Here is a 16,056-nt window from a genome sequence, read left to right as displayed (position 1 = left end):
AGTTGTCAATTAAAGCCATTTAACAGCCTCAACCTGCCCCTGGCCTTCCTGGCAGGCCTGAAAGTCATTGTTTTTTCCAGCAAGGAAACTTGCTTTCTATGTTGGCAGGGAAGGGTGTCCTTTTTCTCCAATCAGGTAGCAATTTGCAAGAAGCTGGACAATAGCTGTTGAAAGCCATGCAGATGCAACACTTCTGGATTAGAAGTGCTGGAAAAGCACAGCAGTTCAGGCAGCATCCTTGGATGCTGCCTGAACTGCTGTGCGTTTCCAGTACCTCTAATCCAGAATCTGGTTTCCAGCATCTGCAGTCATTGTTTTTACCATACAGATGCAATGCCTCTTACTTCCCTGAACCCCCTCTCACTGCTCTTTGTGACTACACAGCCTCGGCCTTCAGCAACACCCTTCAGGTTGTTGAGGCAGCCCGTTGAATGAGAAGCTTACTGATGTTTAGTCTGATAAGTTTACTCAGGCAGTGGGGCAGGAGTTGGTCACAACTGAAGTCACCTGCTGCAACATTTGTTGCACAGAACACTATATCCTGGCCTTGATATTCGAAAAGGAACTTGGATCCTCTTTTCAGTTTATTACAAATTCTATGATGAAGGATGCAATGCAGTTACTTTGAGGAGGAATTACTACTTTAGTCAGTGAAATATTTTTCTATTCTGTGAAGTTGACTTTGCCACTGAGGTGACATGATTCAATTGATAAAGTGTGTTCTTCAGGCAAATATAGTAATAAAAGGCAAGCATTTTCCATTAGGCTTTATATCTTTCTTCAACAAAAGTTTTCTGGTTGGAGGGTAGGTTTTTCTCAGTTTGTGAAATGATCCATCTAGCACTAGCTAGAATGTAGGATGTGAAATATACTCCTGACATAATGTTGACAAACAGTCATGAAATTGCAAGGAAAAGCTCTGTTAGTTGAATTCATCATTTTGCAAACTGATATAATTTTGAATAACTTGCCTGTAGGGAAAGAATTTTAATATTCTTTGCACCTTTTTGCTTTAATAATGCCAGTATATGAAGTATCCAGTATTGGTTGTACAGTTGGGTGAGTTCTGTGAAGAGAGAGCTCTTCATTTAATTTACAAGTTGCGTTCAAGTTTACTTAAAGGGGGAGAAAATTTTGAGAACAAATTCCTAACTCACGAGTGGCTCGTTCCCTTCTTGAGAGAGGTAATGATATAGTTATTGAGTTTACTTTTCATGGCCATTCCTGCAGTTGTGCTAATTTGCTGTACCTTGAAGTGGTAAAGCATAGGTTGACCCCAGTTCCTCACTGATCTCAGCCAAGCCATTTGTGAGAATACCAAGTGGAGGCAAGATGGTTTTCCTTAGGGAAGCAGGAAGGTTAAATCTGTCGGAGTGTCAGTTTGTGCACTTAACCAGCATCCATTACAGGAAAAGCACTGTCAGTCTTGCAAATTGCTTGGTGTACATCAAGGAAAATAACACAAGTGGCAATGAACTGTTGAACTGTCATTTGCAAACCTGTGTCATTATAATTTGCAGGTGCAATGGCAAAAAAAGATAATTAGAAAAGAGTTAATTAGCTCATTTCCAATATTTTCATTTCTTTACACCAGTCTTTGTAGTCATTCTGAATATTTGTTTTTAATGAATGATTGGCTGTTTAATTCAAATGGGATTGAGTTGCATTGTGAAGGTTCAATTCACATGGCACCCTTAAGGGACAGAGAAGGAGAAGACATTATTTCTGTCTTGGAAACTAAATCCTAGACCAGTATTGGTTGATGCAGGGGATGTTCCCTGTATTTGATTTTTAGCATATGGCCTATAAAGAAGAAATGATGTGGGGCTAGGAAGATTTCCTTAAATGTATTTACCCCTTACTTGCATTGCAATGTCACTTGCTGTATTTCCATTGCATGGTGCCTTGGTCGAATTTAAAATAAAAAGTTACCTGCAGGAAATTACCAGATTTTAAAAAGAAACTGAAGATATTCTTTTGTGATGTTTTATTTCTGAAATGAATTCTCGTCAAGATCGTAAAATGTAAGAGCAGAAAAAGGCCCTTCCGCCCATTGGGTCTATTCTGTCATTTAATAAGATTATGGCTGACTCCACTCTTCTGTCTTTCCCTGTAACTCTTGATTCCTTTACTAATTGAAAATCTGTCTGTCTCAAATTTGAATACACTTAACAACACAGCCCCTACAGCGCACCAGTCTAAACAATTCCACAGACTCATTACCCTTAGAAGAAATTCTTCTCCACCTATGTCTTAAAAACAGTGACCCCATATTCTATGATTATGCACTCCAGTCTACACTTTCCCATAAGAATAAACAATCTCTCGGCATCTACCGTGGCACATCCTCCTCAGAATTTTGTTTTAATAACGCCAGCCCTCATTCTGCTAAACTCCAATGAGTACAGGCCCAACCTGCTCAGCTTCTTCTCATAACATCCCTCTATGCTTCGGATTGACCTAATGAACCTGCACTGGACTACCTCCATTGTCAGTACATCTTTCTATGGATAAGAGAGTCAAAACTGTTCATGGTATTTCTAAACAATGTATTTTTATATCCTTTGTAACAGACTAGCATTTTGCCAGTGACCGATATTAAACTAACTGGCCTACAGTTATCCATTTCTTTTTTTGAATAAGGCTATTACAATGGTAAAAAAATTTGTTGGAAAATCTCAGCAGGTCTGGCAGCATTTGTGCAGAGAAAGCAGAGTTAACATTTCAGATCCAGTGACCCTCCTTCAGAACTGAAATTGACTTCCTTAGTTAACCATGGTTGAGAGATCCCTTTCTAGAATCCTCCTTCCTCACTGGGATAGCATTCGAGCTGGGGTTTGTTGTGAGATTTTAATTAAGTTCCTGAATGTCTGCAATCATTCAAGAACTCCCTTCCTGCTCAACTCCTTTCCCAGTTGCCTTGAGTATATTAATGCTGTGGTCACTTTGTTCATTTTTGGGACAGTCTTTGCTCTTGTCAAAAAACTTATACATGTTGGACGTTTGCAAGGGTAGAAAATTTTCAAATGCTTCTACTTGGAACCCCCCATTTCTGTCTCCCCTGCAGTCACTTGGATCCAAATTTTTATTCATTGCTGTTTTACCAGTATGATTCCAGCTAGCAGAAGTCATCCTACAATATGGCAATTTGATGAGCCTTATTTGTGAAAAGGCCTTTTAGCAAGTTTGCATTGCATTATTTAGCTGGTGTGAGATACAAGAAAATTGGAACTTTTTTTGCCTTTTTATGAGAGGCAGAACTGTTTTCATTGGTATGTTAAGGAAGAATTGTTCCTATGATTGAAATATTTAGTTGATGACTTTTTTCTTTTTCAGAAAGAGGAGTATGTTTACCAACTGTATCATTATGGATATTATTTGTTTATATAGAAGCAGCAATCAGATTTAAAGATTTAAAAAATTTTCATGTAGACCTTTGTCGCCCTTTTGCTGCACACTGGTGAGTTATCTCTTTTCATCGTCATTTATTTGGAAGTTGTATATAACTGAGTTATTTTAGATCACAGTTGTCTTCAGGATCTAAAATCAAGCAATATCTAGTATCCCTTCATTGCAAATCTTGCATTTGTTAAAACTTATAATTTGTAATTATCTACCCAACTCTTCTGCCACATGGCCGAAAGAAGCAGTAAAAATAAAGATTGCTAAATCTAACGCAGGATGACTTGCTGTCAGAGACTCCAGAATAATTCCTTTTGAATTCTGACAGCTCTTGCAACTCAAACATTTTTTGATATCACAACATCTGGATATGCTTGCTATTCCTTGTAAAGGTACAGATGTGTGTTCCAACCATTTTGGTTAATCTGATTAATTTGTATTTTTGGGGAATTGTGACATTTTTCATGTAATCTTTTAAAACTACTGTGTTTTCTCATTTGAACACTGTTTAAAAAGCTATGCTCTATTTATATTATTCTGAATTAGGTCAGAGTCCATTTACTTGCATATTGAGGAATGAGGATTATTAAGATACGAATGGGAACAGAAAGTTTGTGCATTTCCATACTATTTGACGGATTAGTTTTGCCACAGTGAATGCCGGTTATACTAAGTGGAAAAATAATTCCAACCCCTGTTATAGAGTCGTACAGCACGGAAATAGACCTTTTCAGCCCATTTCATCCAAGCCGATCAGGCATCCCAATTTGACCTGGTTCCATTTATACAGTCATAATCAGAGAGGTCAACAGAATGGAAACAGGCCCTTTAGCTCAACATGTCCATACTGCCTGGTTTTCACAAGTAAACTAATCCCATTTGCCTGTATTTGATCCATATCCGTTCATACCCATCCCATCTATGGTCCTGTCTAAGTGTTTCTTACATGACAAAGGTATAATTGCTTCCACCACTGCCTCTGGCAGGCTGTTCTAGACTACCCTGTGTAGAAATAAATTGCCCCTTTGGTCCGTTTTTGTATCTCTTCCTTCTCCCCTTAAACATCTGTCCTCTAATTTTAGATTTGCCTCCCGTGGGGAACAGCTGGTGGTATCTACCTTATCTATGCCTCATGATTTTCTATAAGGTCACCTCTCAGTCTTCTACCCTCCCAGGGGAGAAAAAAGTTACAGTCTATCCAACCTCTCATTATAACGCAACTCTTCCAGTCCAGGTAGCATCCTAGTAAATCTTTTCTGTACTCTTTGTAGTTTAATATAACATTACTTCGATAGTAGGGTGACCAGAACTACAAGCAGTACTCCAAATGTAGCCTCAGTAACATTTTGTCCTGACTTTCAACTAAACTGATCCTATATGCTTGCATTTGGCCTTTTATCCCTCAACTCTTTTTCAATTCATATATCTACCCAATGCCTTTCAAATGTTTCTGGTATAATTGCACAAATGATCAAGAGTGCTGCTTCAATGGGAGGATCTGCAAGCAGAAGTAACCATCACTGTTGTTTAATTACTTTAATATTATAGATGACTAAATAGCTGGTTATAAATAAAATTAACAGCGTAAAGATAGTAAAAGCTGAGAACCTAAAATTCTAAATGGCGTGCAATGAGGTCAGTAAAGGCCAAATAATGGAGACGTGAGGATGAATAGTGTTTGAATTTCTGATTTTGTCACTTTGGAGGACTTTATTGGAGTAATTTTATTCCAGGAGATGAAATAAATGTGCCAGAGTCTATGTCTTGGTTAATAGGATGTGGAAGGATTAGATTTTATAGGCCAAATGATCCATCTTTTCCAGTTTTTAATTATTTCTATCCTGGATTGCATTATTGAATGCTATAGTTACATTTCGAGTTGTCGCCTGGCTCTTGTAACAAGACTTGGCAAGAATTGAGGTGATTGCAGATTAGTTACTAAGTTAAACTTCATAATATTGCTGTTTGGGAAAATTCTGAGCTGTGAGATTTCTTTGTCCTAAGTTTAAGACGAGTATGACTTGCAAAGCTATTCACATTTCTGAAGCTGTGATTTAATTTTGTTTTTATTATCAATTCATTTATTTGAAATTTAAAGGTCATGACAAGACAATTTCACATATCAGTGGATAGGTATATGGTATAGTGGTGAGCCATACAAAGGTGTTCTTGCTTCACTCTTGGCCGTTCATCAAAGCACTGTCATTAAACACATCTTCAGCTTAAAGAAAGCAAGAAACTCATTGGGTTTCTTCCTTTTAATCACCATCTGTTGATTTCTGCCAGAACGTATGTGCAAGAAAAATTGTCTGTGAGGCTCCTGAGATCATGGATCTACAGCTCAACAAAAATTGTCACTTTTAACTAAGGAGCAGTAGGAAGAGAAATAGAATCTTGGGGAAAGTCACTTTACAAGATCCAAGGCTTCTCTATATCTAATTAAATTTAAGTAATTTCAGAAATAAGACACTTTCAGTAAAGTTTGTATAGGATTTGATTACAAATATTTGAGTCTGTGAAATGTGGCAGAAACTTTATACAAATGTTTTCATTGCAAATTCAGAAATTTAATTTCATCTATCACCTGTTTTTCTTAGTTTGGCTTTTTAAGTATACATTTTTAATTGTTTGGTGACCATACTTTAAGAATGTAATTTGGGAAAACAGTGGCACTATATCACTAGGCTCCAGAACTCCAGATTAACGTTCTGCAAATAAGAGTTTGAATCAAATCATGACACATGGTGAAATTTGAATTCAATAAAAATCTTAAATGGTGGCCTCTTAACCACTGTTAACTGTTGTGAAAAACCATCTGACTCATATACTTCAAGGAAGGGAATCTGTCACCCTTGCCTCTTCTATCCTCTGCCTTCTAGGAAATAGGAATGGGCAATGAATGCTGGCTTAGCTAGTGTCAGACATGTCTTATGAGTAAATTCTTTGAAAAAATGAGTAACTTTTTATTCCCCTCCTTTGCACCTGATAAAGCATTGGCTATCCTGTGGTGACACTGGGATTTGGCTTCAAAAGTTATGTAAGCTATAAAATGCGGTTAAGAAAGCAGAAGGAAGTCCAGAAGGAAAATGAATTCTACATGCAGCTTCTACAGCAGGCCTTACCGCCAGAGCAGCAGATGCTACAGAGGCAAGAGAGGGAAGCTGAAGAAGGTAAGAATTGCTTTAGATAATCCTCAAAAACGCCCTAGTTTTTTTTGTTTTTGGAGTAGTCCATGCTTTACTTTGGGATGTAAGTAAAAAGGCTCAGTGATCAGTGAGGAATTAGAATAAAGTATATTTTAATCTATCACTAGCCAAAGCAGGTGTGTTGGCTTTGCTAACCTGAAGATACTCCAACTTGGTCATAACATTCTAACCTATGTTCTGCCCTACATCAAACCCTTTTCTCAGTCATCCTTTGTCCTTGCCATCCTCCAGTGATTTGATGATCTTCAGTGCATTTAAATCCAAATCTTTGTTTCTTTGGGAAATTACTTTTTGGGGCAGGGAAACAGTTATTTGCCTCTTTTAAAATAGCTTGCATCAGCATTTATTGACCTTTCCTGAAGATAGTAAAGATATGATTTTCTAATACCGTTGAGAGGTGCCATTTAGTCCTCCAAATTGTATTTCCCTTTTGGAAGAGGATCAGCCAAGCCGAGATTGTTTAAATCCTTGGTTGTGTGTGTATGAGATGTTTATTGGCAAATGTTTCTCCTCTGTATTGAGACCAACTTAGATAACATCACCTATTTATCAGCAACAACCACTAAACCAGGAATTGTATCCAGCTTGCTTGGTATTCGTTTATTAGACATCTTTTTGTATCAATCCACTTAGGGAATTTGTTAAATGGTGGATTTTTTAAGGAAAATGCAGTCCGACCTATCTACTTTGGTTCATGTTCTTAAACTATCACTGTGCCATAATTTATCTTAGCATAAAAATTAATGAACTACATGCTCTGATTCATTGCATCTGGTTTGGAAAGTTCAAAAACTAGTGACTAGATTATACATGGTGCATTGTGTAAAATAGATAAAACAGCAACAAGTATGTTTCCAGAATTACCAATGTATATATGAAGTACCATTCTGCCATTCAGAGATTGCATATTTTAGATGAGCGGAATGAAAAATGCCTTGAAATTTTTTTCCTATGAAAACAAACTGTTAGACCCAATTTGAAGCAGATGTTAGAACTTCCAAACATGTGCTTTTCATACAAGGGTTTTGGTGCAGAATCACCAGAAGGATTCTGGCAATTATGGATTTAATTTGAGGACAGGGTTGCCTAAATTTGGCTTGTACCTCACTTGAGTATGGTTATGAAAGAATGATCTAATCATGTAGTTTTAAAACTTTTAAAAGGAATTGATAGCTTAGGGAAAAAGAACTGATTTCCTGATGGGGGAATGCCTAGAATAAGGGCTCATAAAATTTAAAGTTTATTCATTATCATGATAAAGTACCCACTTTGCTAATATTAGCAATCAGCAGTTTTCTTTCCCCCAAATGCTTGAGGCAGCTAGAGCATTCAAGATTGAAGTAGATAGGTTTATCATGGGTAACAACATCAAATTTCATAGAGCAAAACCAGGTGAATGGAGTTAAATGCAATCTAATTGCTGAGGCTCAAGGACTGAAAGATGTGCTCTTGTCCCATGACTTAATTATGTTTGAGTTAGGTTGAGTATTTAAGCACCACTCCAGATGATGATGTCTAATTTGGGCTGGCACTAAAGGAGTAATGCAGTTTTGAGGGTGCTATTGTTAGAATGAGATGCGAATGCAAGCAGTAGACTCAGCAAAATGAAGGACGTTGGGGCTGAAATGGATTTTTATTGAACAGTAGTTTGTCTTCGTTTTGTGTTTTTGAAGAAAATTAGGAATGAGAGAGTATTTTTAGCATAAAAGATCTATTTGATATCTGTTGTGATCCAACCTATATTTTGCTTCACACTTGTCTTTCAGAAATGTTAAGGTTCTCTCTCAGCTGATACACAAGGATTGAAGTGCATAACGCTTCCCACATTGTGGTGATAATTCAGGTTCTCTAAGCTTGCTTGTATTCTGTGTACTAATTCTTTGTCATTTTCTCCTAGTTGCTACAGCCAAAGGGATCACAGATATAGATTCTACACAGCTTCCACAACACAATGGAGGAATTCCAGCTGGTAGAAAGTTGACAACAGCGTTACCAGAACTAGAATACAAAGAAAAAGGGAAAGAGAAGGACAAAGAAGCCAAAAAACCAAACCTTGGGATTAATAATAATATTTTACAGCCAGTAGACTCAAAAATACAAGAAATTGAGTACATGGAAAATCATATCAATAAAAGATTGAATAATGAGCTTGTAGGGAGCACAGAAAACCTATTAAAGGAGGACTCATTTACAGCTGCTTCAAAGAATTACAAGAATGCTACGGGGGGAATCAATTCTTCACCTAGAAGTCACTGCACGTCCAATGGCAGCATCCCTTCTTCATCGTCATCTACTAAGAATGAAAAGAAGCAAAAGTGCACCAGCAAGAGTATGAGTACACACAAGGAAATAATGGAAAACTGTATACCTAACAACCAGCTCAGCAAACCAGACACATTATTAAGGTAATATATTTTTATAATATACACACAACTTTTTTTTCCTTGCATGACTGGAAGAAAATGAGTCTCATCTGTTCAGAGAAGTTAGTGCCACCTAGCATTGTACAAAAACTGCTAGAATTATGAATACCGCTGTGAAATAACACAAAATCAAACAACTTGTAGCAAGGTAGGGGGGGGTAACATGGTTCTTTTTTTAACAACAGGCATCAATTGACTGAATGCCATTACTCAGTATTTGCCATTTTTAATGAAAACTTAACGTGCGCTTTTTCAAAGCGGAGACCTTGTGTCATTGCTATATAACTTGGAGCTCGGTTTCATATGTTTATTTGTATGCCTCAAGTTATCACTTATATTCCAGTTTTGATGGCTAAGATTCAAATACTTTGACAGAGTTTTCATCATAGCTTCTCAGCAGGATTTTCTGCAGTCATGTAGATTGGTCAAACCAGCAGTATTTTTTCAAGGGCTATTTCCTAGTAGCTAAAGTGTTCTGAGCTGCTATCATTTTTTCAAATGTTGGTATTGATGGTAACTTGATATTCTTGATGGCTACCTAATATTTGCAATTCGTTCAGCCCGAAAAGCCTCTGAGATTTTTGCATTTTGTTATGGCCTCTTGATCATCCTAGATTTAATTGCTCTGTTGAAAGTGACTTTACCTTCGCTAGGCTGTAAGCTCTGGAAATCATGTCAACCTTTCCCTTGCCTTCCCCCTCTTCTTTTCTTTTGTCCCTCGTCTTTCATCTTTCTGCCCACCCCCACTTCCTACTTCCTGCCTCTCTCTCTTCCTTCGGACAGTCCACAAAAGCTAGTTCTTTGACAAAGATTTTGGTAATCTGTCTTAATACTTCCTTATGTGGGTCAGTATTATTCTTGGTTTTATAATGCCTTTGAGAAGTACATTGGGATACTTTGGTCTCATTAAAGTGTTACATAAATACATGCTTTTTTGAATGACTTTGAAGTAATTGATGCAGCTATTAGTATAAAATAGTCTGTCATGTGCTTTTGAGCTCAAATGTAGCAATTATAAGTTTGGAGGTAACCATTTCACTCTGAATCCAGATCAAAACAATTTCTTTGTATCCACAGCTATATTTGAAATAGACACATCCTTTTGCCAAATTCAGAGTTACTACTGTTCTATGAAATGGTTTCAACAATTCATAAGTTAGAATCAATGCAGAAGTGTTGATGATTTGTGCAGGTGATCGGTTGAGCAATTTTACATTTTATGATTACTGTTTTGTGAATTGGGGACTTTATTATCAGGGATTAAGTCTTGATGCATTACAAGAAGTGCATGCTAGCTGGCTTATTTGAATATGCAGATAGCATACTAATTTGGTTGGAAGAGGAAATTTATCATACAACGGCAATTACTTTTCCTGGTTTCTTTATCAGCTGATCAAGTAAAGACCAAGCCGAATGTGGTTTTTGAGGTGAATTATCTCACTCTTGCATTCCGAGCAGGGATAGGCCATTCGATCCCACAAACTTGTTCTGTCAGTACAAATCATGGCTGATCATCTCCCTCAACTCCATATTTCTGCATTATCTTCATATTCTTACACATCATTAGTAACTAAAAATCTGTTTGGAATTTAATTGAGCATCTGAAGCTTGAGGGAGAGAATTCCAAAGATTCGCCACCCTCTTAGTTGAAGTGTTCCTCTTGATCTCAGTCCTTGCCTTTTATTCTGAAACTGAACTCCCTCATCCTCTGGGTATGCAGTTCCCTTGTATATCTGAGAGTTTGTGAGGCTGTTTGAAAAGCAAGTGACATGTTTGGAAGTAGCTTTGTAAAACATTTGATTTGTCCTGCACTTTATATAGCCAGTGCACCTCATTTCTATTACTGTAGTATTTAATGACATTTTTAGGAAGTTGCCTGATTGGCCTTTTTATTTTCAAGGAGGTGATACCCCCAAATTGACAGTGGAAGGCTTTGTTTATTTGTGCTGCAACACGATGGGGAGCTCTTGCATATGTGCTGTGTCAGTGGTAGCTGGTTGTATTTAAGCATAATTTGGCTTGATGGAAACTAACAATGAAGTGCAAGTTACGTATTTTTAGGTTGTGCATTTATTAACTTAATTAGATGTAAGAACTTGCACATCATTTTATCACCTGTTCCCCCTGTTAAACATGCTTATGTTTCAGTAGATGAAAATAAGTGATCAAAACTGTTCAGCAAATGAAATTCCAAAAGTCTAATGGGGGAAAAATGTATTTTGAATCAAATATTGAAGATAAATGTAATCACCCCATGTAAGATTCAGAATGATGAGCCTGGGATTAAGAATCCCATTTTCCATTAAGTGGGACATGTAGCAACTCTCTGCACAAAGCCTTAACAAAAAAAAGTAAATTTTTATAATTTATTCTTGCAAGTATCAAATAAATTGGTGCCCTTCAAATAAAAGCAAAATACCCAGGGGCTCTTGTGGCCCATTGGTAGTGACTATTCCCCTGATCAAGAATGCTTGCGTTTAAGTCCCATCTGCTCCAGAGGTGTGTAATAACGTCTCTGAGTGGGTTACTTAGAAAAAATATATAAAAGCAGCATACTTCTGATGCTGAAAATGAGAAATCGAAAAAAAAACTAGGTATGACTCTCCTTTAGCAGATTCTGAACTGTTGAAATGTCATTTCAGTTTTGGATTAAGCTGCCTCAATCATGATATTTGTCAAGGACAAAAGGAGGAATTCCAGGATTTTGCAGCCCATAAACCAGCAACAACTTTACATGTGTTGAAGACCAAGTAGTGTTATCACTAGACTATTAATTCAGAGACCCAGGTTCAAATCCTGCCGTGGCAAATATTGAAATTTGAATTCAATAAAAAAAATCAAAGATTAATTGTCTAATGGTGATCATGAAACCATTGCTGATTATTGGAAAAACCTATCTGGCTGCATCAGGGATGGAAATCTGCCCTCATTACCCGATCTGGTTCAGATGTGACTCCAGAACAAAAGCAATGAGTTGACTCTCAACTGCCATCTGGGAAAATTAGGAATGGCCTATAATTGCAGGCCTGGCCAGTGACGTCCTTGTCCCATGCAAGAATTTTTTCAAAAAGTGCATGCATAATAGTTACTGATACCTTTTCCAGGCGGGTGATGCAATGCGTCGATCACCCTGAAAGCCTTTGATAATGCTTCATTTGATGGTGTAATGTACTGGATAGATCGACAAAATGTGGAAATGTATAAGGTACTTGCTAAATGAGAAGAATGAGCAGTTATTCATGGTGGATGTGTTCTGAGCCTGTACTGCTGCTATTCTAACAGCCAGCACTAAAATTGGAATGCAACTGTTTTAGAATTCTAAATCAAACGAGCTGACGAGAGGAAGTTGCAGTCTGCTTTCAAGTAATAGACAGGGATTTCCACAGAGCCAAAGATAAAATTTGCAAGTGTCTAAATTATACTGTAAATTCAACCAAGATGCATGCAAGTGTTGCATTAGAAGAAAAAAAAAGTGGTGAAATTTTTTTTTTCAGTGCAGGATTTAGAATTGATGTTGGTGATTTTTGATCTGGAAGTAGCAGAGTAAGGAATGTTTTTGAGACTTCTTTCAAGTATGTATGGATTCTATACTTGATTTTGAAACATGTTTGGAAAGGAGTTGAGAGTTTATGCCAATTACAATTTTTTTGAATAATAATGGTCTGTGTAATGTGACTCCAGACCTAACAGCAAGAAGGAAGTTAAGAAAGAAGCCATCCAGCTATCAAACACACAGGAGAGCTACAAACAAAGGAGCTGAAGGATAAAGGTGATCAGCGTGCACGTTTTGTAAATCAGTAAGGTCTGAATCTATATAATGCTCTTGTCAGGGCATACCTGAAATAATGAGACATGTAAAATTTTAGTGAGGGACAGTCCATTGAGCTAATGTGTTGGAGGATCAACTGTTCCTTCTAAAAGGAGGCAAATTTACTCCATAAGGATTTATAACAGCTGGATTGCATGATGTAAAGCTCACACTGCTGCCTGTTGGAGGTGTGGTCTTGTGGATGAGACATTGAAAAAGCAGAAGCAAAGTTTTGTTTTAATAAATGTAAAGAATTTAAAATACGACTCTGGCTCGGTCAGTTTTGCCCATCTTCTGACTTCCCCAACCATCGTTGTGAAAACAGTTTTTGTTTTGTTATTTGCAACCGTGCGGTGAACAGATTGCCTGCCTGCAGTGTTTGCCTGCAAAACATTGTCTGCTCTTTTCATACCATGTTTATTAACTTTGAAATACTTGAATGCAAATTTTTCTTTTACATTGTAAGTGGTAGTAAAGGTAATTTGGATCTGTTGCATCAAGTTCAACTGTGCCTGCAGGGAAAGGAAGCATTTGTGTAACTGGGAAGTTCAGGACTAATGTCAGCAAGCACTTCCTATGCGGTGAATAGTACCATTGGTAGTCTTCACGTGGAAAAGAAAGGTCAAAGACCAAGTCACTGCGAAATCAAATGGGTGAATTTCAGTGGAGGGTGTGAGCTGACTCAGTTACAAAGGTTCAGTTTATATGAGTGTACATAACCTGTGCAAGTGCCTTGTGTTTAACTACTACTTAGTATTCATTTTTTTAAACAAACAATTATAACCACATTCAGGGCTAGTTAGGCAATGGGTCTTGTATATACTGCACTTGCCCACAATACTGTCTCATATAAGTGAGTTTTGAGAAGATTAGCTCAGGTTGAGGTTCTGGATGTAAGTTTGCTCGCTGAGGTGGAAGGTTCATTTTCACATGTTTCATCAGCATACTAGGAAACATCAGTGAGCGCTGGTGTCATGTCCCGCTTGCTATTTGTGTTTCGGTTTCCTTGGGTTGGTGGTGTCATTTCCTGTGCTTTTTCCTGTGGTAAATGGAGTCCAAGTCGACATGTTTGTTCAGAGTTCTGGTTGAAATGGCATTTCCCATGGCTAATCCACCTAGCCTGCAAATCCCTAGACACTACAGGAAATTTAGCATGGCCAATCCACCTAACGTGCATATCTTTGGACTATGGGAGGAAACCAGAGCACCTGGTGGAAACCCAAGTAGACATGGGGAGAACATGCAAACTCCACACACAGTCGCCAGGGGCTGGAATTGAACCCTGGTTCCTGGTGCTTTAAGGCAACAGTGCTAACGACTGACCCATCGTTCTGTCCCTGGAGAAATCAGATGCAACAGCACTACAGTTGTAAAGACATGAGCTGACCAGAGCTGATTGCAAGGGGAGCGAGATGAACTTCATTAGTAGTGAAGACAGTGGAGGATAAATGGCATTTTCTAGGGGTAATTTGAGAGGCACAATAGAAATTCATCCGAAGTAAGAAATTGCATGCTGAAGGGAGGATGAGGCAACCATGGCTAATGAGGGAGATCAGAGACCGCATACAAGCAAAAGAAAAAGCATATGATGTGATTAGTGGGAAAGCAGAGGATTTGGAAGCCTTTAAATACTAGAGGATGAGTAAAATGGCTAATGTAACACCCCTATTTAAGAAGGGAAGCAGTCCGAAGGCAAGAAATTATCAGCCAGTTAACCTGATCTTAGTCATTGCGAAGATTTTCAAGTTCATTATTAAGAATGAGGTTGCGGAATACTTGGAAGTGCATGGTAAGGTAGGGCTGAGCTAGCTTCATCAAGGGGACATCATATCTGACAAACCTGTTCAAATTCTTTGAGAAGGTAATGCGAATGTCAGACAAAGAAGAGCCAGCAGACATTATGTATTTGGATTTCTAGAAGGCTTTTGCTAGCTGCACCACAGGAGGTTGCTAAATAAGACGAGCCCATGGTGTTAGGAGCAAGGTACTGACATGGATAGAGGATTGGCTGACTGGCAGAAAGCAGAGTAGGAGTAAGGGGTCTCATCCAGGATGGCAATTGGTGACTTGTGATCTGGTCAAAGGAACTGAGGATATTTTTGCTAAGTTTGCTGATGACCCAAAGATAAGTGGAAGGACAGCTAGTGCTGAGGAAGCAACAGGTTACAGATGGACTTGGCAGTCTGCGAGAGTGGGCAAAGAAGTAGCAGATGGAATACAGTGTGGGAAGGTGTGAGGTTATGCACTTCGGTAGGAAGAATGGAGACTTAGACTATTTTCTAAACTGGGAAAGGCGTTGGAAATCTGAAGCACAGTGGGACTTGGAAGTTCTGGTTTGGGATTCTGTTAAATTTAACATACAGATTCAGTTGGGCATGTGGAAAGCAAATGCAATGTTAACATTCACTTCAAAAGAGCTAGAATGCAAGAACAGAGGTGTATTGTTGAGGCTGTATAATGTTCTGTTCAGACCAAATTTGGAATGTTGAGAGCACTCTTGGGCCCTGTTTCTAAGGAAGAAGGCTGGAAGGGGTTCAAGGGAACTTTACAAGAATTATCCTGGGGCTGATGGGTTTGTCATGTGAGGAATAGTTGAGGACTCTTCAGTCTACATTCCATCAAGCACAGACTCATGAGGGAGGATCTGATTGAAACTTTGAGGATACTGAGAGGCCTGGACAGAGTGAATGTGGTGAAGGTGATTCCACTATGAGGAGAGACCAAAACCTTGAGGGAATATCCTCCGTGAAAGGGTGACCCTTTAGAACTGAGATGAGGAGAAATTTCTTCAGCCAGAGGGTGGTTAATCTGTGGAAGTAATTACCACAGTGGGCTGTGGAGGCCAAGTAATTGTGTATTTAGGACAGAGAAGTTCTTGATTGGTAAGGGGTTTTGAGGATGACTGACAGAAAACACGGGAATGGGGTTGAGCAACCTATTGGCCATGATCAAATAGTGGAACAGACTCTGAACAGAATGACCTAATTCTGCACTATAGCTTGTGTGGACTAAAAACAGGGCTTGCTACTTATTCTTCCTCTCCTTTTCATATCATTTTGTACTCTATATCTATTTTCCCTGTCATTTTGCTGTACCTTCCAATACACATCCTTCTCAATCAAATTATTTTTAGTACGTTTATCTCTCACTCTCTGTTTCTGTTGCATGCCATTGCTTTGATAAAGCAGAGCGCCCTGATTTGGAACACTATGGATGT

The 16,056-nt window shown here is 38.3% G+C and overlaps 1 protein-coding gene across 4 annotated transcripts in view; it reads left to right on the top strand.

Annotated features, from left to right (window-relative positions):
* Window positions 1-16,056, top strand: part of maco1b (macoilin 1b) — a 110,203-nt gene that overhangs the window by 67,163 nt on the left and 26,984 nt on the right. For 2 of the 4 annotated variants that reach the window (XM_043717640.2, XM_043717643.2), the window contains 3 exons: window positions 3,391-3,460; window positions 6,394-6,572; window positions 8,506-9,013. In XM_043717640.2, coding sequence (XP_043573575.1) covers window positions 3,391-3,460; window positions 6,394-6,572; window positions 8,506-9,013 — 757 coding nt within the window. Of the gene's footprint in view, window positions 1-3,336; window positions 3,461-6,393; window positions 6,573-8,505; window positions 9,014-16,056 lie in introns of all 4 variants that reach the window. The other 2 variants (XM_043717637.2, XM_043717641.2) reach the window with 1 other exon arrangement.

The sequence above is a fragment of the Chiloscyllium plagiosum genome, unplaced genomic scaffold, assembly GCF_037043375.1.
Source record: "Chiloscyllium plagiosum isolate Xiang-an unplaced genomic scaffold, Cpla_swu_hap1 HiC_scaffold_30, whole genome shotgun sequence".
Lineage (NCBI taxonomy): Eukaryota > Metazoa > Chordata > Chondrichthyes > Orectolobiformes > Hemiscylliidae > Chiloscyllium > Chiloscyllium plagiosum.
This window is presented reverse-complemented; position numbering and strand designations above follow the sequence as displayed.